General features: G+C 47.8%; 1 protein-coding gene across 3 annotated transcripts in view; it reads right to left on the bottom strand.

Annotated features, from left to right (window-relative positions):
* Positions 1-15,992, bottom strand: part of LOC149355992 (FK506-binding protein 15-like) — a 282,100-nt gene extending 266,108 nt beyond the window's left edge. For all 3 annotated transcript variants that reach the window (XR_016291608.1, XR_016291609.1, XM_089584064.1), the window contains exons 1-3: positions 15,838-15,992; positions 12,597-12,666; positions 8,040-8,114 (exon numbers count right to left, since the gene is read on the bottom strand). Coding sequence is in view for 1 of the 3 variants with exons in the window: in XM_089584064.1 (XP_089440190.1) it covers positions 8,040-8,114; positions 12,597-12,666; positions 15,838-15,857 (165 nt within the window). In the remaining 2 variants the exon portion in view is untranslated. The remainder of the gene's footprint in view (positions 1-8,039; positions 8,115-12,596; positions 12,667-15,837) is intronic.
* Between the last annotated feature and the right edge of the window lie 6,703 nt (positions 15,993-22,695).

Raw genomic sequence — 22,695 nt, 5'->3', positions numbered from 1 at the left:
GCAGCAAGGACTTGTCTGAAAAAGATAAATGAAAACCTTCCAAATCTGTCAGGAAAGGTGCCAGATATGTTAGTGCACTGTGGTTCGTACCTCGGGATGGTCTCCGAAGTTGTTCTTCTCTCCAGCAACGTGCGGAATAAGATGCAGCCGGTTACTGCCAGACAAGATAGACGATTTTATTTACATAGCAGGTTATCAGGAGTCTCTCCTTTAGAAGCACACTGAAGCCACATTTTATACATTTTCAATTCCCCAGGTACCTATCTGGGGAAACTTGGTTGTTCGAACATCGCCAATCACATTTCTTGACGAAACCTGCCCACAAAAGGGCGGAACATCACCCTCTCGCCGATCCTCCAACCGTGACAAAAAGGCGGGACATTCACACTCTCGCCGGTCCTCCCACGCACAGATGGTCGATTTGTGTATTTTGTTCACCCATCGTTCCGTGGAATTAGGAGTCCTTTGGCGGCAACTAAGGTGATATACACATTCTCGCTGTCAAGTCGGAGCCGTTCCGCACCATGATGGACTCCCTTTCGTTGTCGGTCCGCTGTCGGTTTAGAGCGAACTTGAGAATCCAAACAGACGCGCTTCCGCCGACAACCGATTTAGGGGCCTCCGTCCCCTGGTTGCGCCGCCACGCTTCCCCCCCGCCGCAGCCGCCGACAAAGGCTGCCGCAAAGGTTAGCCAGCAGTGTCTCTCGGCCGTGAAGGAGGGGGCGACGGCCGTTTCTCGACCTTGAAGGAGAGGGTAAGGAGCCACCGGCGGGCGCACGTGTGCGCGACCAAAACAATTCCCAGAACGGGACACCGCAAGCAAACGCGTACACAAATACACACACACACTCAGCGTGCTGAAACCGGCCGTTATTTACGTAGCCCAGTCCCGCTGGCGCCACTGTCGTCGCTGCAGACGGCGCGTCGAGCTCAACACCTCCCCACAAAACTGTGCGGCACAGTCTTCGAACTTGCTGCACACAACAATCACAGGAGCTTGACGCATTGCTCCCACTTCATCTGTCAACAAGTACCCCTCGGTCCCCCGCCAACGCAGCACCCAACAATGCCATACCTCTCGCAAACCGAGGCCGCGAAAATGGACGACGGTATCTTACTCGCTTTCTTCATTGGCGACCATACGCGACATAGCGTCGGCATTTGCGTTTAGAGACCCCTTTTTGTACTCCACTACAATGCTATACTTCTGGAGAGCCAGCGCCCACCTTGTCAGCTTGCGATAGTCACAGCATAACCTGACACTGCCATCTTTCTTAGCAACGCACACCACGGGATGTGCATGGGAGCTTTCTATCGGATATATCAAACCCCACGACCTTAGCTCTGCCACCTGTCGGTCAACTTCCTTTCTTAGTGCCATGGGCACCTTGTAAGGGTACGCACGCTTCAGCTGCACCCCATCTTTTAGCTTGATTTTGTGCACTCCCCAGTTGCAGCGGCCAGGTTTATCACTGAACACCTCACAGTGCTTCCCGATTAGTTCCCTTACCTGCCTTTGCTGCAGCAGATCTAAATGGCTGAGAGTTACCCGTTCCAGCTGCTCAACTGCTGTCGTTGTATCTGACCACACGGGAAGTTCTCCAAACTCCGTGTCGCCTTCAAATACTATGCCTACAGTGTTGACCCTCGCGTTGTATGGCCTAAGCTTATTTGCATGCACTGATCGGCGCGTGCCATCACTTAGCTCAATCGTATAGCTATATGGCCGCACCTTTTCCACAACTGTTACTGGACCTTTCCAGTGTGCCATTAACTTCCCATCGCCTTCTTTCTCCAGCCAAAGAACCTGGTCACCTGGAGAAAATTGTTTGTCGGTGGTCCTCAAGTTGTACCTCCCCACATAAGCTTGCTGCGTGAGCTCGCTACTTTTTGCCGCTTCCCTACTGGCTTCCTCGAGATCATTTCTCAATTTCTCGAGATAGTCTGCTGCTGGCACTGCCAATGAGTCGGGAACAACCCAGTCTCCTGACCACGTCTTTTGCAGTATAGCCAGAGGTCCGACAGGCATCCTACCATACATAAGCTCGAACGGTGATTTACCCGTGATGGCATGTGGCACCTCTCTATAAGCCCAAAGCAGGAATGGCACCATTCGATCCCACTCACGTCCATGCTCGCTTACAATGTGAAACAGCATCCTTTTAAAAGTGCCGTTCCACCGCTCTACCAGTCCATTACTTTGCGGATGATCGGGAGTGGAAAATCTGGGAGTCGCTCCCATTTTCTGCAGCATAATTTGCGTTAAATTTGATGTAAAATTTGTGCCCTGATCTGAGCATATGGTCTCTGGCACTCCCATTCTGGAAAATATCTGGGTGAGCGCGTCACAGGTAGCCTTAGCTGTTAAGGACCTCAAACAAACAACCTCAGGCCATCTAGTATGCAAATCAACTACACATAGTGCGTAGCGATGTCCCCTTGCTGATGGTGGATCCAGTGGACCGATACAATCCATGTATACCACCTGGAATGGTGCACTAGGCCTGGCCAATGCCGTTATGGGTACGCGGTCCTGTGTTTTCATAGGGGCCCTGATTTGGCACTGGTGGCAGGACTGACAATGCTCCTTGACCTCCCGGCCCATGGTCGGCCAATAAAATGACATTTTTATGCGCTGCAAAGTCTTTCGCTCTCCCAAATGTCCTGCCCAAGGCGAATCGTGTGCCCTCACTAGTGCTTCCTGTCGTTTATGCGATGGCAGCACCAACTGTGTGCACATGCGTCCCACTACGTGCTCCTGGTGATAGAGTAACTCATCCTGGATTATCATTCCATGTGTGCCAGCTCTAGCCTGCTTCCAAGCCTCCTGCAGCGATGAGTCATTTTCCTGAGCCTCACGGAAAACTTGCCGAGCGCTCTGCCTTTTCTCGGCTTCTTCGTCTGTTCCCGTAACCGCCAAGGACGCACCCGTCTGCTGATTTTTATGCTCTGTCGTCTCCTTTTCACCGCCTTCGGTCTCTGCCTCTGAAACAACTTCGTTTACAACTGCCCTTTCTTCAAGGAGTTGTCTGTAGTCTGCGGGAGTTATGAGCGCGTCTATTCCGGCCAACAGTTTGTCTGTCAGCGCACATAGCAAAGCTGGTTGTGCCTTGTCGAACGAGACAAACGGTGCACCTTCCGTTGCTCTGAGAGGTACATATGCAAGCTCAGCTCTTACTTCATCGCCGAAACCTCCCCTCAGCTTTATTGTGGAACCAGCTGCCTCATACTTCGGCACTAGAACTCGCCTGATAACAGTCATTTCAGTCCCGGAATCAATCACAGCATTAATGCTTTGTTCCGAACTTCTCAATGTTACTGTTTCGAGGCAATTCCTACCTACCCTCTCTGTTTCCTGCATGCCAACCTCATTCGCGGGAGCTATTTCTTCCAAATGAGCATTCACTTTAGCCACCACGGCGCAGTCTCCTGGTTTTTCTTGGCCTCGTCTGCCTGCCTTATCCCCTGTCCTTTTGAGAGGGCAATCTCTAGCGAAGTGATTTGGTGACTTGCATTCAAAGCACCGTCCTTTCATTCCTCTTAAAGTAGAATTCTCCCATTGATGAGGTGTTGCACCGGCCCGCTCCTTCTGGTCCCCACTCGGCCTCTTTCGATAGCCTCCCAAATTAGCTGCTGACCCTGGTTTGCATCTCACGCTTTCGTCGAAACTCTCCGCCAGCTTGGCCACTTCGCCCGGAGAAAGGAACCTCTGATTCTCATTGACAACAATATGGGCCCGTGCCTCAGCTGCTAAGCACTCCTTCAACCTGTCTGTGACCATTAACTGCTTTAATTCTGCAAAAGTGGTAGCCTTCGAGGTTTTTGTATAGTATTCAAAATAGTTTCCCAGCCGGATTGCGAATTGGCCCCATGTCTCATCTGCTGCTTTTGCCGACCTCTCAAACATCCTTCTATATTCTGCTGCTGACAACCTCAATCCATCTAGAATACTTTGCTTCATTTTTTTATAGTCCTTTCTTTCTTCGGCTGTCAACGTAGAAAGCAATCCGCGTGCTCTTTCACTCAACTGTGGCAAGACAAGCCCGGCCCGCCACTCAGACGGGACGTCATATGAATCAAGAGTCGCCTCCACATCCTCAAACCACCCGGGCACTAGGAATTCCCGACTTGGCATCGGTGCTAGTACTCCTTTCAATAAGGATGCATATTTTAGGCGCCTATCCTCCTCTGACCTATCCACAGCTAGCGCTCCGCTGTTACCTTCTTCGTGGGACTCAGCCCGCTCTTGGGCTCGCAACTTCTGGCTCTCCAGAATTAATCGTTGCTTTTCTTTTTCTGCTTCAGCAATTTTAAATCGAAGCTCCAGCATTTTCATCTGCTGCTCCGACGCTGTTTCCTCCATGGCGCTACTCAGATCCCCCACCGCGTCACTGGTCACCGCCAACTCCTGCAAGCTTTCAACCCAGTCCGACTCCGCATCTGTGGTGTTAACCTCCCTGTCTCACAAGTTATATGGCATTGTCATCAACTGCGCCCGACAGGAAACCAAGAGGCACTCGTCTGACTTCTGAAGAGTCGCTCCGCGGTGCTCTCTTCTTCCACAGGTCTGGAGGGACTCGCTTTGGCAGGCCGCTGGCTCCTCAGTGACGTTCTCGGGTCCGCCGTCCACGCCACCAGTCTCGTCCGCCGTCCACCGCTGCTGCTCTCATTTGCCCATCGCTGGAGATCCTGCCGACTGCGCCAGATATGTTAGTGCACTGTGGTTCGTACCTCGGGATGGTCTCCGAAGTTGTTCTTCTCTCCAGCAACGTGCGGAATAAGATGCAGCCGGTTACTGCCAGACAAGATAGACGATTTTATTTACATAGCAGGTTATCAGGAGTCTCTCCTTTAGAAGCACACTGAAGCCACATTTTATACATTTTCAATTCCCCAGGTACCTATCTGGGGAAACTTGGTTGTTCGAACATCGCCAATCACATTTCTTGACGAAACCCGCCCACAAAAGGGCGGAACATCACCCTCTCGCCGATCCTCCAACCGTGACAAAAAGGCGGGACATTCACACTCTCGCCGGTCCTCCTACGCACAGATGGTCGATTTGTGTATTTTGTTCACCCATCGTTCCGTGGAATTAGGAGTCCTTTGGCGGCAACTAAGGTGATATACACATTCTCGCTGTCAAGTCGGAGCCGTTCCGCACCATGATGGACTCCCTTTCGTTGTCGGTCCGCTGTCGGTTTAGAGCGAACTTGAGAATCCAAACAGACGCGTTTCCGCCAACAACCGATTTAGGGGCCTCCGTACCCTGGTTGCGCCGCCACGCTTCCCCCCCGCTGCAGCCGCCGACAAAGGCTGCCGCAAAGGTTAGCCAGCAGTGTCTCTCGGCCGTGAAGGAGGGGGCGACGGCCGTTTCTCGACCTCGAAGGAGAGGGTAAGGAGCCACCGGCGGGCGCACGTGTGCGCGACCAAAACAATTCCCAGAACGGGACACCACAAGCAAACGCGTACACAAATACACACACACACTCAGCGTGCTGAAACCGGCCGTTATTTACGTAGCCCAGTCCCGCTGGCGCCACTGTCGTCGCTGCAGACGGCGCGTCGAGAGTCTCCAAGAGTTGATAGGAGATGCAACCTGCTTTAGAAAATTGATGAATCCTTCTTCATTGTCAAACTTCACAGACCAATTGCAGTGCCTCATTGGCAAAGTTTAAAAAGTTGTTCCCCAGGAGCTGTTGCCACACATGAAGCAAGAAAAAAGCTGTGCCCATTAGTACCAAGTAGTGAACAAAAAAAATGCAACTTGGATAAAAACACCAAAATACATCAATTTATCAAAGAAACTCCTGTACAAACTGCACCAAAACACAACAACCTTTACCACTGGTGCAAAAATTATTTGAGCCTAAAGGACGGAAGCATAGCTACAACAGTGCAAATGACAACAAATACAGAAGAACAGGCAAGAATGGGTGAGTTGGTTAGTCCCGCTCAACTATACAGAGCACTGCATTGTCCTGCCCTTTCTTCTTTGTCCGCATGTTTTTGCACTGTCGTAACCACGCCAAGTGTGACTGGCATGTCTGAAACTGAAGTTGAATTTCAGTTGCCCGACTAATGAACTTCCACACACAAAACTACTCACTTTTTTTTTAAACTCTGCTTAGCCCAACTTCAATGCACCAAAGCAATAAAACCACAACAAACCAAAAGCATTCAAGTTACTTATGTTCTAAGCCTCATTTGCATGCATCTGCATAAGACAATGACACTGAGGGATGATAACTCTTCAGTGGTTTCCAATATGTCACAATATGCAAGTGTCACCCGTTAAGCTCCATATATAGGGCCCTTTATTTTCGGGTAAAATATGGTTTCATGTGATTCTTGCACCCCAAGCATATTTCTTAAAGATCAGGTTAAACCCAATTTCTACCTGATAATCGCCTTCTAGAGATGGAAGACGCCCAGCAAAAATTAGCACGTATCCAGTGCTGAAGAGGAGCGTTTTCAGTTGACTGATGATTTAACCTTCTTCTAACACTTGTTATTCATAAAATGGCTTAATTCCACGATAATATCAACAAGTGTGTTTTAGGAGCGGGAAAGACATGGATACTGACTAGATGTTTTATTGATGTTGCTGTTTCAACACTGCGATAGCAACATCTTGCTCAAAGGCTCCTGTGCATTTAAAACAACCACTGTGATGCTAAATGAATGTTTCCCCAGTGCACAAAGGCAGGCAGGTGTTGCACAGACACGGAAGTGCTGTGCAAGAGATGGCAGTGTATAAAAAAAATTACTGCACATTATGAGAAAAAAAAAGCATTTGATCAGGTAAACAGTTCTTTAGTGCAATTTAACTTCCGTATTGCTCATGAAAACAATGAGCAAAAGATAACAAAAAGACCATTTTATGCACCATACAAAGACAAGTGCTTTCAATATATTGTCTTTTGCTGCAAAAACTTTGCTGGTAAAACCCTGAATTATAAATCTTTGTTTTGAGAAACTTACATGAATTTAAGCTAAAAAATTTTTTCCCGATTTTTACTCTGAATTTTAGAAAAATAAAACCCAGGATTGAAAAGCCCTACCTATATACAGATAGGCATTGGTGAAATGCAAAAAAAAAAAGAAAAAGCATCCGTTCCGAAGAGTCTCACTAGTTCATGCCTTTTCCCACACAAAACAGTAATGCGAGGGGTCCTTAAGGTGAGCTCCTCAGCTGCTGACACTTCTTTGCATCCAGGGATGTACCCAGTGCTGCATGCATATGCTACTCTTCCATTGCTTAGCCGATTGTGTATCAGTGCATCATCATTTTTTTCTTCAGCAATACACATGAAAGTATGCTCCTCCCTTCTTGCACGAAGAGACAAGCCAATGCTGACATTTCATACACTCTGACGGAATGACAAGTAAATGTGATGAAATAGTCCTGAGGAAGAGAAGCGGAGATAAACTGCCAATCTGTAAATTGGAAATGTCCTGTACCTCCATAAACCTCAGAATACAGCCCCTAAGTTGCGTCATAAGTCTCTTTGTCCCCACTTTTCAGCTCTGGTGCTGCTTTCTTTTCTGAATTGAACCCCAGGGTCGTTTGCAGTGAATGTTCACAGATCCAAAAATAATTCCTCGCATCATACAGGTTACTTATAACGTAGTGCAATATTTGCTCAGCCAATAAGCATAGCATAAACTGACCCACATTCCTAAAAACTTGCACAAGCTGTAACGATGCAAGCAAAACCTTGTGAACTTTTAAATGGCGACCTGGTTTACCGCACTTATGTGCTGCCCTTATTTACGCTTGTGCCTACAGGCCCAGTGACATGGGGACTGCTCCCAGAGAAAGGCCAAAAGAGGTGCATACAGCCTTGCCTGAGTAGAAAAGCCAACAAATGCACTACATTCAATCTGCTAGACATAATACAAGGTCTCATTGAAGTACACATGAATCTTTGGTTCAAGATTAAAATGCGATGGACAGAACAGTGAGCAAAAGTCGGCTTGCCACCCATATTATCACCTCCGTAGCAATTAAGAAGGGTATGAAGGGCTCCACTTACCCTGACGGCAAATTGTGCATTTGTTGCAGCAACAGCCACCTGTTGTTGCTTCTCTTTGTACAAAATAAGCTTGTACTCAAATAGAAACGACCAAGACAATCAAAAGAAAGCCCCTGACAATGACACTGTACTGCTCTTCAGTCTTCATGCCCAGTTAAACACACACTTAACACTGAGTTTTCAGAGTATCATTAAAGAAATGCATAAAAAGGTGTACTCCCATGCCAGTAAAACTAATTTCAATATGTTTTGGAGCAAAATGTGAGCTGCACAGTTTTTTCGCCCGTGCTACAAAAGAGTACAGCAGGAAGTCTGCACTACTGGCTGCAGGATTTGTCCCCTGCACTTCCAAAACCTTTTCTCTTTTCTTCCCACCTAATGTAATTGCAAGAATGCTTCAGAGGTACCCCTATACATAGCATAGCACAGCTATAAGAAAAATACGCAGGGCAGTGACAATAGACCCTTTAGAAAATTCAGCGCCATCTGGTGTGTGGTGCACAAACCGCGGTGCCTCAGCCATTACTTGGGCATACGCCTGCTGGTATGCGCTCGGGCCACATTGAAAAGTACGGCGCCCGGCGAAGCCACAACAAGCACAATTTTCTTGTTTCTGTGTCCTAACCATGTTCCTTGACATTGGCTCTCTGCACCAAGCTATAGTCGCGATGCCGGCATGCTGCTGTGTGCCTTTCTGCAGCCAGCGCGGCGAAGAGGCGCGCACCGAAACAAGCTGTGTTTCCAGAGCATGGAGCGCATGGAGTAGCTGCATGCTTCTTTCTTCTCGTCCGTGACCTGTTCGTTTTCACATTAAAATAAATGATATAAGTATTGAAAGAGCAGCAAAAAGTTCCTTCTACCATGTAGCCACTCCGCTGTATAGTGAGCACAAAAATAAAGGTGCCACCTTCGGCGCACTCGAGGACATGCATTCCGATGCTGGCGACTGTTTCGGCGCGTCACAAAATCAAAACGTAGCTCAAACGCGCTTGTTTTGGATTTTCAAGCATCCACGTCCATTCATAGAGAGTTCCGTGCGCGCGAAAAAGAGCACGACGATGCGGCGCGGCGAGGAGCGCCGTCGTTCTCTCCGTTGCGAACATGCAGCAAACGACGGCGACATAGGCGGAGTGAGCAGCAGCAGCTGTGTGTTTTCGTTCGGTCAGGGCCTGTGCACTCTGGCTAAGGCAGGAGACACATGTCCGGCAACACGTCCGGCGCGCCGCTCCGGTCGCCGCTTCCGAACTGCCACACCACAGCAAGCAGGGACACACACAGCGGCAAGCACTGCTGCGCCGCTCTACCCAAGCTCCGCCCACAACCGGTGTCGCACTTCGCCGCAGCGCAGCAGTGCCTGAGCGCTGCTTGGCTTGGTGTACAAATATTGCAAGAAAAAACGGCATCGCCTTGTTATCAGAAAGACTGCCAGCTATACTCGAGCGGCGACAAAGCATGCCAGCTGATGTTGCGAGCTTTTGGCAACGGCACCACTCGCGGGCGCTCCGGGCGAAGAGCTCTGTGGCTGCCTGTCTGCCGTTGTCGTCGCTAGGCCTATAGGCTGCTTCGCATCGAAGCGGCAGGGGCCGGCGCTTCAGAAGTCGCCTGCGCTATAATTGAAGGCCTATTCTTCACTCCGCTTTGCTGTCAACAGCATCATCTCACAATAAAATAATAGTATGGTCAATTTCTACGGCGCCTTCAGCAGCGGAGCTAGCGGGCGCCAGTCGAGCCGGACCCCAGCGTCGGGCCAGCGGCAGCTTCGAGGCGGTTCTCGCAACAAATTCGCTCGTACCACAGTTGTCACTTTTACCAGCAACTCGGTATTGACCAATGACCCAGAAAAATGATATATTTTCTCATTTCCCTATCCCAGGGTTTATTATTTACGTCAAGAACACACATCAGCTCGTATTTATGACGCCGGCAGACGGGGTCCAGGCTGGCCGGCCGGCAGGCTCGGCTTACTTCATGTTCGCACAAGAAAATACAAAACAGCCATGCTACCAGAAAGGATGCTTGCTAGATTCTAGCAACGACAGCATGCCTGTGCTAGAGTGGAGCTTTCGGCAACGACACCGCCTGCGGCATGGAGGAAGGAAAGAACTAAGGAGAGGCCCTGACGTCACGTGTGAATCTGCAACCGGAAGTTGGCTCGGCTCTCCTCACTATCTTTCTTCTCCACCGAGCGACGGGGCGGGGATCGCGCGCGGCTCGCAAGCGCTTCGTAAAAGAAGGGTATCAAAAGAACCGTGCCGCTCGCCACTACACTCGTACACCTCCCTCCCCGCAAACACGCACCTAGACACAGACCGGCGCACAGGTGCGGTGAACCTTTTCCGACACCAGGCGAAGAAAGACGACATTGCGTGCCGCTTATAGCTCAGCTCACCATCCTCCTCGGGCTACCGTACACCCGCCGTGTGGCCTTCGAAACGCAGCTCAGCATCGCCGAGAGCGGCTTCATGTTTCTGTGCTGTTTGGTGAGGTGCGAAAGTTCGCTGATCAAAATAATCAACGCTTCTTCGCGTGTCGAAGCGCGGTTCCGGAGTGCCACCTTTTCGCGAGATTCATTTCAATGCATCGATCGCTCCGCGTAACGGAGCAAAATGGTGGTTTGAGCTAGTTGGTACATCTTTAAAATTTCACCAGCGCTGCGACTAGGAACAAGAAACAGAGAAGGAAGACACGTAACGACACCAAGTTTGACGAACGAAATATCAAATGAGCGGTTATTTGCTGCATTTAAAAGCAATCTTAGATGCGTGTGTAATGTCACGACGCCACGCACGTAGACTTTAACGCGCAAGGCCGAACACACCGTGCTGAAAGCCCGTCCACCGCCAACGAGAAACACTCGGGCCCCTAGCAACGACGCCGTACGCCGTTGCTAGTGGCCCAAGTTTTCTTAGCAACAACGACAACGTTGCAAGTGGCCCGACTTTTTAAGCCTAAATTTTGACGTCACTTCCGCCACATTCTTATCAATGCATTGGGAATACGAAGGGCCTCTCCTTAGTTTTCCTTCCTCCATGGCCTGCGGCAACGCCGGGCGACGAACTGCGCGCTGGTTCCCGACCGCCCTAGTCATCACTAGGCCTAGATGGTGAACAACTACAACGCGACTGATTTTGCACCGACGGCTAGCGCACTGGCACTGCTGATCGAGCGCCCGTATCCGGATCCACATGCATTTCGCCCTGCAGCGCGCCTGCTCGTAGTCGAGTCCGGACCAAGTGTTGTTAGCCCTCCTTTATCGACAGTAGATTCGACCTGCAGGGTGACACGGCAACGCGCACTGTCGACGGATCGCAGTGATACCGGCTTGTAGCTTCGCTGAGAGGTGCGGCCGGAAGATAGGAGTCCAAAAGCCTTTCCAAAAATCTGCCCGGGATGACAGTCGGGCCCCTCGACCACTGCAAATTTTCCGCCATCGATTTCACAAATGCAACCAGACATGCCACAAGGTGGAAACTAGTGCAAAGGCTGTGCAGAGCGCTAAAGCTGTGCATCTTCCAGCCAAAGGTGCCCAAAATATGGCGCCCGTCGCCGACGAAAGTTGCTGATGATGATGCCTGCCAAGTTGCCAGAGTGAATTTTCTAAAGGGTCTATTGTGCATGCGTTTAAAATTAACAGCACATGATGTCTCAATGTATGTCTCAAAAAAAGTAGAAGAAAACAGTATACTGGTGTTGGAGCTGGCTGCAAACTGAAGTGAAAGAATTTCTACAAAAAAAAAGAATAATTATGACGTGTGCACTGGACTGAAAGAAAGAAGAAAAAGAAGCAACACAATGTACGCATGACCATGCAGGCAATACATGAGGGCACAACAATTTTGCCCAAATCTCCAATCAGGGCAGAGGGCTCAGTGCAATCTTAGCCTTACACAGCACCACAGAAAATATTAATAGTCTGATACAACTTAACTCTGCAATGAATCTCCACCGACATTCAAGACTGCTGCACAGAATTCCTCCGCAACAAAAAAGTAGTCCAAAATTTTTCTTGTCGCCTAAACAAGAAGCCAACTGCCGTATCAAATTAAAGGCCACGAATTTTGATGCTTCCTGTTTGATATCATCAAACATTGAAGTGACTGAATTTTTATGGTGCAAGGGCATCTAGGGCCACACAGCGCCATGGTATAAGGTGTTTTCGTCTTCTCAAGGTGGGGTCGAAGACCCATTTCCCAAGCATTTCAACCTAAAGAAGCTGAGTACCAGGCAACTGGAAAGCTTGTATATCGGGCGGGTACCCGGCAGCACTGGGGATCGAACTCCACACCTCCCACATGCAAGGAGGATCCTCAAACAACTAGGGCACCACTGCAGTCAGTCAAAGATCAAAAAGGTGATTGCGTTTACTGCTGCGATTGGTCAGCAGAGTAATACAGGCCGCTGTGGACCATGGCCTACTCTTGTCAACTGCTGTTCAAGTTGTACCTAGCACCAATACACAATTGCAAGATGTGTTTTTTTCTTTTCTAAGCTAGAGTTGCTTTCAGTGCACCGTTGCAACTGCAGTTAGCACAGGATCTCGCAGCTTCTGCAACTTACAGTTCCTTTTCCATGGTTTCCTAGCACTGCAATGCCCAGCCTTCCCAGGTTGCTTGGCTTCTTTCCTTCACTGGAAGAAAGAGAGAAAGGTGGGAAATGACAAGTAGGCTGAGAAGGTTCTATGAAATCCTTGTCACACTGCCAAACTCCGATGAATGAGCTCAGGGGGCCACTACAAGGCAAAACCTTGGTTTGGTTTTTGGTTTATGGGGATTTTAACGTACCAAAGCGACTCAGGCTGAGGCATGCCGTAGTGAAGGGCTCCGGAAATTTCAACCTCCTGGGGTTAAAGACCTTTAACGTGCAATGACACTGTACAGTACACGGGCCTCCGTGGCCAGGATCGAAACCGCGTCTTTTGGGTCAGCAGCCGAGCACCATAACCACTGAGCTACAACGGTGGCTTGAGAAAAGACCTGGACTAAGGAATGTTTCGTTACACTAACACCAGTATGAATAAGGACTATAACCTTCTGCAGTAGAAAATCCTAAATTCTGTGGATGAATATCATCTGCTAACAGAACACTGGGATTCTTAAAGCGTCACCTACGCTCTGCACCTCAGCATGTCAAGCTCCTCGCATACAAATCATTAGTCAGATCAAAATTTGAATACGCATCTCCCATCTGGTCTCCGAAACAAGCATATCTCTGTAATTCCATTGAAGCAGTTCAAAACCGAGCAACTAGAGTCATTCATTCCTCGTATTCTTTTGATATCAGCATATCATCCCTCAAATCACAGTCCAGCCTACCTACCCTTGCTCATCGCCGCTACACTGCTAGTTTGTGTTTGTTTCACAAGTTTTTTTACTCTGAGCTCCGACAGGAACCCTACATCTGCGCACCCCCACCACGCATCTCCCTCTGCACCGGCCATCAGCAGCAAGTGTCACGACCTCCAAGTGGCCTTCCCCGAGAACTTGCTTCTATCACATGCCAATCTTTGTTCATCGAAAGAATCACGCATGTACTTGCTCAGTGAAAATCTTATATTTGTATAACTTTCAACTCATCTGTTACTCATTCTGTTTTTCATTTCTGTGTGCCCCACCCCTTATGTAGTACCCTCTAACGAGGGTCTTTAAGGTATTAAAGTGAAGTGAAGTGGATGAAGAATTAAGAATGTTTATGTGGAGAGGGGAAGATGACAGGAAACATTCAGCATGTACACAGGATCAGGCCCATTTTGGAAAGGAAAAAAAAAATCTGTCACAACGTAAGGTCTTTTGTAGCATAAAGCCACAGCAGAACAGAGATTGCACCAATGAGTGAAAAATAACCACTGTGTGCTACATGGCAACGGCAACGTACATTATGAAGACTCCCAGCAGCAATTCTGTGTTGCCGTTGAAATCTTTCTCGCACACACACACACATAAAATAAAAAAGAAAATTAACAAAAACTAATGAGCAAGGTGCTTGACAGTGTATAAAGACATGTGCATGTATACTTTGTACACGTGTGCCACCTCTTAACATTGGCAAGTTTCGTATTCAAGCAAATGTTGATAGTTGTGATCACAATAATGCACAGCACACAAGAAAGTTCAAACTCCTTAGATGTGTTTGTGTGAAACTGAGTGGTATGTTGCATATACACACAACATTGTAGTTTGCTAAACGCTTAAAAAATACAACAAATGTTCCAACTTTTCCAAGGTAACAAGTTGGAATACCTAGCGAATCAAAAAATTTTGGCCAAGGCTGCATGAGCATTAGATAATATTTTTACACTGTTTAGTACCACACCACAAATTCTTTGCGTGTATACATTCTTCAAACACTATCATCCAGAACCTCTGACCCTTCATTATGCATCGCCTTTCATTTGCTTCCGTACCTTAAATTACGGTTATAGGCAGCAACAAACACTTCAGGGATGACACCTTCCCTTAGTGGTAAAGCCACCTTTTGTTTCAAGCACAAAGCTAAACATGACTGCTCGCTCATATTTCTGCTTGTGGGAAGAACAGATGGCTTTAACATTAACAGAAGGAATCGCTGTGAGCCTTAGGTCCTGGAGTCAAATCCCAGCCACAGCAGCCAAATTTCGGTCGAGGTGAAATTCAAGCATGCCCGTGTGCTGTGCAGTGTCAGTGCAGGTAGAACCCCAGGTGGTCGAAACTAATCCAGAGCCCCTACTATGGCTTTCTCAAAGCCCACATGCAGCCTCGCGTCGTCAAACTTCACATAATACCACAATCATGTGCAACAGGTTGCACTGAATGCTTGGGAGATGGGGCACTTGATAGATTTTGCATAAAATGCATTAACACAAAACAAAATTTATTACAGCGCTGTCAATATATGGCACACATTCATGTCATTCATTCAAGATCCATACTAAGGGAGTAATTTACTTACTGGCATCCACCAACATTAAATATCGATTTTTCGAACCCGATCTTCTGCTTGGGCATTGTTTCAACACATACTACATTGGTCTGCCTTGCAATCTGCTGCTATGAACCAATTATACAGTCACTACAGAAACCACCACACAAAATTTCGCAACAAAAAAAAACAAAACAAAGTGGTTCTGGTATGTGGAGTGTAACGTCACGAATCTGCACGTGAGCCATGAGGAAAGCCGGCGTAGCGGGGGGCTCCGGATTAATTCTATCCACATGGGGTTGAACTTCGCATACAAAGATGACAATGCGTGCGCCGCAGATAAGAAGCGAATACTGTCGTAGGTCGAGATGTAAATAAAACAGCATTGACTCACGAATGTATCTGAATGCCGTATTAACGCACAAGATAGCATTCAGAGAGCGTTACCGTCAAGCACAGCTGGAAAAACTTTCGAAAACACTTGTCAGCCTCGATCCGCACTCAGGGCGCATTTAGAGGCACACACATAAATCTGGGCAGCATTTCTAATTACTTTCAAGGTAAGGTGCTACAGCGATGCACTGCAATCCTGGAAGTGGAGCTAACCAATGTGACTCGGAGGTTTAATGATTCACTACTTAAATCCATGAACAGCAGCAGCGTGTAGTAGCAATAAGGTACCCGACGAAGATTGTTTATCTGCAAGAAAAATGAGCTCAGTGCGATGACATCGTCATGACTTTGCAGTTACATGCACGTTAGACACGACTCACCAGAGGCTTTACCAACTGACGGTTGCTTTCGGAGGCGTGTATGCCAGTGAAATGTTGCCGGCCTTTGCGGCTTTGTTGTAAGAAAAGACTAGCAAGCTTCGAGCTGGAAGAAAAAATAGACGAATAAATACCTTACACTTTGTCGGGACATCACGATGACGAAGAGTATCACTTTTTCCGATAAGCAGTACCTTAATTCCACTAAATTAACGCCAGCTATCCAAGAACAAAGTTATTTGTTCCAAACGACGCACCTGCCAGGGGCAGTGTTTCGTGAGGCGTACCCGCCGTCTGCTATCCCATGGAAGGATGGATGGATGATAATGGCTTTACCCTTTGTACCGGGCGGTAGCTTTCGCCACCTAGCCTATACTTCCCCCATTGTTGATTTATTTTTCTTTTCTTTTTCTTTCCCTTTCGCTCTTACAATGTCTAGTCTGTCTATCCCTTTGCCCTCAAAATTCACCCCTCCCTTGATTTCCGCCACCAATCCTCCAACCTCCCCTTCGTCAATGTCACGCTTTTCCCATCCACTCGCCCGTCCTCCCCAGTAAATCTCAGCGCTATCTCTATGGCCGTCGCTGCCCCCTGAGTTACACGACACGCATAGAGTTTCTACAGTAGTATATTCTAGGCACTATACTATTACCTAGAGGGAAAGCTGGCGGCGCTGCACTTCAGCCACCATTAAAAGGGGCTTTAGCCACCATCATAGAGTTTCTTACTACTACCTAGAGGGAAAGCTGGCGGCGCTGCATTTCAGCCAACATGGACGCTCAAAGCATCATGGGGCGGTGAGCTACTTGTTGCGGCACAGTCGTAGTTTTTCGGGATCACAGAGTGGCAGTACTAAGGCGTTTCATTCCGAAAACGTAGTTCGTGTGTGCGCAGACGACTTTCGCGCGAACGCAGTGTGCAAAAGCCATAGTAGTGAAAACGCGACGACACACGACGCCAATAAAAGGTTTTACTCTTCCGAAATGCCATTAAAAAACCTCTTAAAGTATCTAAACAACAACATTTTTTTTTAAAACATATTTACTTTTAAAAGTGCGCCTGTTAATTACGAAATATTAGTTTTTTTAGTGTTCATCACTTGGCCAATAGGAAAGCTAGTCATCTCTTATTTTGGGCAAACTTTGCACTTAAATGCTTTTCTGCTCGGTTGTCGTAATCATTAGACAAGATATTGAATGTTAGGACGTTTGTAGTTATCAAACAGCTTTATTTTTTTATTATTTTTTGGCCAAAAGTTACAGTTCCGCAACAAGTAGCTCACCGCCCCATGATGCTTTGAGCGCCCATGGTGGCTGAGGTGGTCACGTGGGGTCTCCATGCAAACTCCCATAGACGGCTTGCCAGCTTTCCCTCTAGGTAATAGTAAGAAACTCTATGGCCACCATGGACGCTCAAAGCATCATGGGGCTGTGAGCTACTTGTTGCGGAACAGTCGTAGTTTTTCGGGAACACGGAGTGGCACTACTGAGATGTTTCATTCCGAAAACGCTGTTCGTGTGTGCGCAGACGACTTTCGCGCGAACGCAGTGTGCAAAAACCATAGTAGTAAAAACGCATAGACACACGACGCCAATAAAAGGTTTCACTTTTCCGAAATGCCATTAAAAAACTTCTTGAAGTATCTAAGCAACAACATTTTTTTTAAAACATATTTACTTTTAAAAATGCTCTTTTAATTACGAAATAATAGTTTTTATAGTGTTCATTACTTGGCCAATAGGAGAGCGAGTCGTCTCTTATTTTGGGCAAACTTTGCACTTAAATGCTTTTCTGCTCGTTTGTTGCAATCATTAGACAAGATATTGAATGTTATGACGTTTGTAGTTATCAAACAACTTTATTTTTCTATTATTTTTTGGCCAAAAGTTGCAGTTCCGCAACAAGTAGCTCACCGCCCCATATTGCTTTGAGCGCCCATGGTGGCTGAAGTGGTCTCGAGGGGTCGCCATGCAAACTCCCATAGACGGGCTGCCAGCTTTCCCTCTAGGTAATAGTATAGTGTACTAATTCTAGTACACTATAGTAATACTAAGAAACTCTATGGCTCTATGGTTACATGCATGGAGGAAGGAAAGAACTTTTTCCTTCCTCCTAGTTCACTATATCCATGGTTACATGGTAGACAGGGTTGCCAGATTGCTGCTATCTCAGATAGCCAAACTGGCCTCCATAGTAGCCAAAAATATTTGTTTTTGTGACGACATTTCTTAAGCATATTGAATTAATTTTCGGCAAGAATATTTACATATTAGATTTCTTTCCCGCACATGATGTCTGAGGTGGTACGCACGGCGTGTTCTTTAGGTTGTTACATTAAAGGGGCCCAGAAACACAATCTTAGTTAACTGTTTTGCCTGTTGATTGCATACAGTGAGTTATAATGGTGCTATTAGCGTCGGTAATACCGCGTATATTCCGTTTTTTAATATTTTAAAGGGACACTGAGGAGAGCACTATTAATATATTTTTTATAGCAAAATCCGATAGTTCGGCATGTCATGGCTTTGTTGCCACTTGGCCGGCAGCGAAAAATGCATTTATTTCTAAGAAATTTGGATTCGAAGTTGAAAAGGTTTTTCCCGCCGCTGTGATTCAAACTTGGGATTCGGCTATGACGACAGAGGACTAAGTGACGTGAAACATGACGTGCATGACGTGATGCAGACTCCGTGATTTTTGGGGGCCAGCAGTGCGGCCTAGCAGCAGCCGAAAGGAAAGCTACCGCCGGCCGCACGTTGAAGGCATCTATCGGCTATTGCGGCCGTCGCTACAGTCGCTTCGCTTACGTTTGCACCGGCGTTTTGCGAGCGTTACGATGGATCTCGTTCTCGAAGTCGTCAACGAAGTTCTCGCAAATAGACACCTTTAGCATACCGTGTACCTTGATACCGCTCGCGGAATACCGGGAGCCCGCCTAACGCCGGCGAGCAGGCGCTGATTGGTCCCGATGCTTCAGGCGAGCGCGTAGCTGCCCGGCACGTGGCGCCATCTGGCGACGTCAAGGAGATTTGCGCATGCATGCATGCAATTGGCTGCGCCTCAGTGATTTGTGCTTCTCGTGTCCTAGCGTTGCTAGAACCATTGGTTCTAGCAACACTGTTTTGTTATATGACGTCATGACGCTTGTACTTGCGAGTTTGGCCTGTGGCGGCGATACCTGTATTTTGGTTCTTGCTCTTTTCTACGTTACGAGAGCTTTGTTGTCAGTATGAGTGGCGTTTTTGTAATCAGGAGCTAGTATTCTGTCGATACAAGCCAACTTCAATTTCTCCTCAGTGTCCCTTTAATGTCCTCCCAAAAACAACTTCATGGCTCTGACGGTGTCGCCACACAGTGGCGGGTTTTTAGCAGCGGATATGACATCACCTGACGCGAGCTTGATGATCGGACAAACAGTAAATATACTGCAAATTGTGTGAATAAATAGAGACACATTTTGTCACCTGTCTGCGTTTTATATTAAATCAACAAGAACAACTTGTTTGTCTTGGATAAAAGCCCTGCAAAGCAAGTAAAATAAAAATACACCACCAGAGGTGCTCTGGCATGGAAACGACGCTGCCAGTCTCAGCAAGAACGAGTTACAGAGAGCAGGCAACCATGGAGTAGAAACTTCCGCGACGTGCTCTGGCTGGCTGTTTTGATTGGTTGCGCCAGGTGCCGCGTCACTGGGAGAGTGAAATAGGAGTGGGAAGCCCCGCCAAATTCGAGTTGAGGGCAGCGTTTTGTTTGCTTGTATTTTCAAATTTCTTCACTGAATAACTCCCGCTCCTGTGCATCGATTCCTGTAATTCTTTTTAAGTCAGCATCTGTGTGACATAAAGAACCCACCTGAAGTATAGCCGGTATCCCCCCAAGCAGTGTTTCGCAGCCCCTTTAAGGTGGCTACCATAGTTACGTTTCGCCTCCGTCAAGTGCGCTAACCAGTGCGGATGACCAGGAGCGCTAACCAGATCCTGATTGGAAAACATTTATTCCGTCAAAAATGCAGATGCAGACGGTCCGCGCTAGATGGCCACCAAACCATGGCTGGCGGCGACCTGAGCGGCCCACTCGGTAACCAAGGCTTGAATGCCCAGGTCCGAGCTGACCAGCACGGCCTCCCATCGCTCAACAGAAGGAATTCGTACTAGATCCTCAGGTGGAGGTTCTTCTTTACATATCCATAGTATGTGGTCATACGTGGCTGTTTCGCTACATAACCTGCACTTGGGGTTATAGCAATCCGGGTACATTTTTGATAATAGATAGGGGGTAAGAAAGGACCTCGTTTGGAGTCTCCTCCAGGTGGTCTCTTGTGCCTTATCCAACGTTTTTTCAGGTGGTGGAAATTTGTGTCTTTCCAATTTTTAATGAGTTGTAATATCATGAAAAGATGCCAGCGCCTCCTTGGAGTAATCCATAGATACGGACGGCCCACCGACTTGGCTGACGAAACCTCGAGCCATGTTGTGGGCCGCCTCGTTTCCCGGATTCCCCGAGTGAGCTGGCACCCATATCACGTCAATTTCTTTGCAAGGTTCCCTGGTTAGTTTCAGTATTCGCTGTGCCGCATTCGAGATTCTGCCCCCCGCAAAACTACGGACGCCAATTTGGAATCCGAGAAGATTGTTTCCACGTCAGTGCTAGCTATGGGTAGCGCCACAGCCGTCTCTTCCGCTGTTTCCGTAGATTTTGTAACTACCGACCCCGAGGCCCGCAGCCGACCGTGCGTGTCCACCACCGCCAGTGCAAACGCTTCGCTTGATGTGTATTGTGTCGCGTCTACATAGACAGCTCCTGCGACCGTATCGTATTTTTTGTGCAGAGCGAGTGCCCTAGCTTTCCGTCTTCCTTCGTGGTGGGAAGGGTGCATATTCTTTGGTAGTGGTTTGATCCTCAATCCCTTCCTAATGAGTTTGGGTATCTGTGTTCTCGCGCCCGCAGGTGGAGGTTCCACGCCTATGTCTAGGCGCCCTAGTATGGTTCTGCCTGCCTTGGTGAGCTTAAGTCTTTCTGTTTGCATCGCGAGATGGGCCTCCTTGAGCTCCTCCAGAGTGTTATGTATTCCTAATCCCAAGAGTCGTTCTGTCGACGTGAAGTTCGGCCGTCCCAAGGCTGCCTTGCACGCTTGCCTAATTATCGCCTCGGCTTTGCATTTCACCGCGGCATCTAGCTTAAGGTATGGGAGTGCATACACCATCCTGCTCAGAACAAATGCCTGCACTATCCTACAGAGGTCTCTTTCTTTGACTCCCCTTTTGCGGTTGGCGATCATTCTAATTAACCTAATTGGCATATTAACTGATGTTTTCAGCTTTTCCAGGGTTTCTTTGTTTTTCCTGTTGGCTTGTAGATACAGTCCCAAGAGCCTTATTGACTGCACCTCCTTAATGAGAAGTCCCCCCACGCACACGTTAAGTGGGGTTGGAAGCGCTTGTCGCCTGGCACCGGGACCTCTGGGTTTGTCTCTGATGAGTAGCTCCGATTTTGAGTGTGTGCATCTTCAGGACCAGTTAACAAGGTCCTGAAGATATGGCCGCAGTTCCACTTTGCAGGCGCGGCAGTAGGCCATATCACCTGAGGCGGATGACGACAGCCAGTCTGCACACGGAAAAGAACTGCGGCGCTATATAACGCAATTGCAGCTCTAGTTTAGGAATATTTCACCTTTTAAATGTTCGCGCGCACATTAGGCACATCGACAGAGAAAATACCTTGCTGTATACTTACGGAGGCTCAGATTTCAATTTTATGCATTAAAAGAAAGGTTCTCACGGACAGCGTCCCCTCGAAGCGTCTAGCATGCGCCTTCTTGAAGCTACATTCGACGATATGCATGAGCTCAGAATAAATCAAGTATATATGCCATTAGATGATAATCTATGTCGATTTTATCTTCAGTCTAACAGCACATTCGAAATTTAAGAAAAACATATTACCCTTGACATCCGGCTCCTTTTCCATTCCTTCTTTTAGTTCCGGATGTACTTCGCCCACTTGGCCATTCTGAAAGTTCTCGTAGCGACGAACTAATGCTATGTCAACCCACTAACTTCCAGCGCCTTCATTAGTTACAGTGGGTTCCGCGCCGCACCGAAGGATATCGCCATGGCTCCGCATGAGTGCATGCAGATTTCGCAACGAGAGAGAGAGACTCTTTAATGACACAGAGAATTTAGCCGGCGTTAAAAAATCGCTGGCATGCTACTCTGTGTAGGGAGGGCAATTTGGGAGATAAAGACGGAAGGAGAGCAGTGTGGAAGAGGTAAAAAAAAAGGAAGATTTAAATGCGGCCATGGAATGGGTACTAAGGATGCAATGGCGAGTCTTGATGTAGCCTATGGAATGATGGAGTGCATAGTCCGACAAATGGGCTGACGAAGTTCACTGCATGAAGAATGCATAAAGGGAGCTCTGCCCAGTGCCCCTAACAATGGACAAAGTTTTAGGTCCCTTAGCCTGCCTTAGGCAACAGAGACTTGCAATGAAGTTTCTATTTAAATATTTAAAAGACATTGGACATCTCGATAAGCTTTAAATTCACTTGATTTCGCAACGGATTTGGCGCTCTCGCGTAGCTCGCAATGAATCTCGATTGCTGCACGTGTGCCGCTTGAGACTGCAGAAAACAGAGTGGGCTCTTGCGAGTGGCGCGTTCACTGTGTCCACCACGGGAATAGAAAGAAGACCTTATTAATGCGCAAGCATTACTTGCCTGACGCGCATCTTGAGGAGAATGTGTCCGCAGAACCAGAATAAAAAATACAAGAAAAGAACATGCCTGGCGGTGGGCTTCCAACCAGCCACCTACCGCAAGCGAAGCGACGCCCAAACCACTAGGCCACGTCTACGGTTAACGGTTAACATGTGAGGATCACGAAACCGCGCAACAGAAGCGTAACAGTAGCATTTTAATGCTTACGCATTCGCACCACGTCGGGAGACTTGCGTTCTCTTAGTGTTTTCCCTCTATTCTGGCGCCAAGGTCA

This window comes from Amblyomma mixtum, chromosome 3, assembly GCF_055824585.1.
Source record: "Amblyomma mixtum isolate Tamu chromosome 3, ASM5582458v1, whole genome shotgun sequence".
Taxonomy (NCBI): domain Eukaryota; kingdom Metazoa; phylum Arthropoda; class Arachnida; order Ixodida; family Ixodidae; genus Amblyomma; species Amblyomma mixtum.
This window is presented reverse-complemented; position numbering and strand designations above follow the sequence as displayed.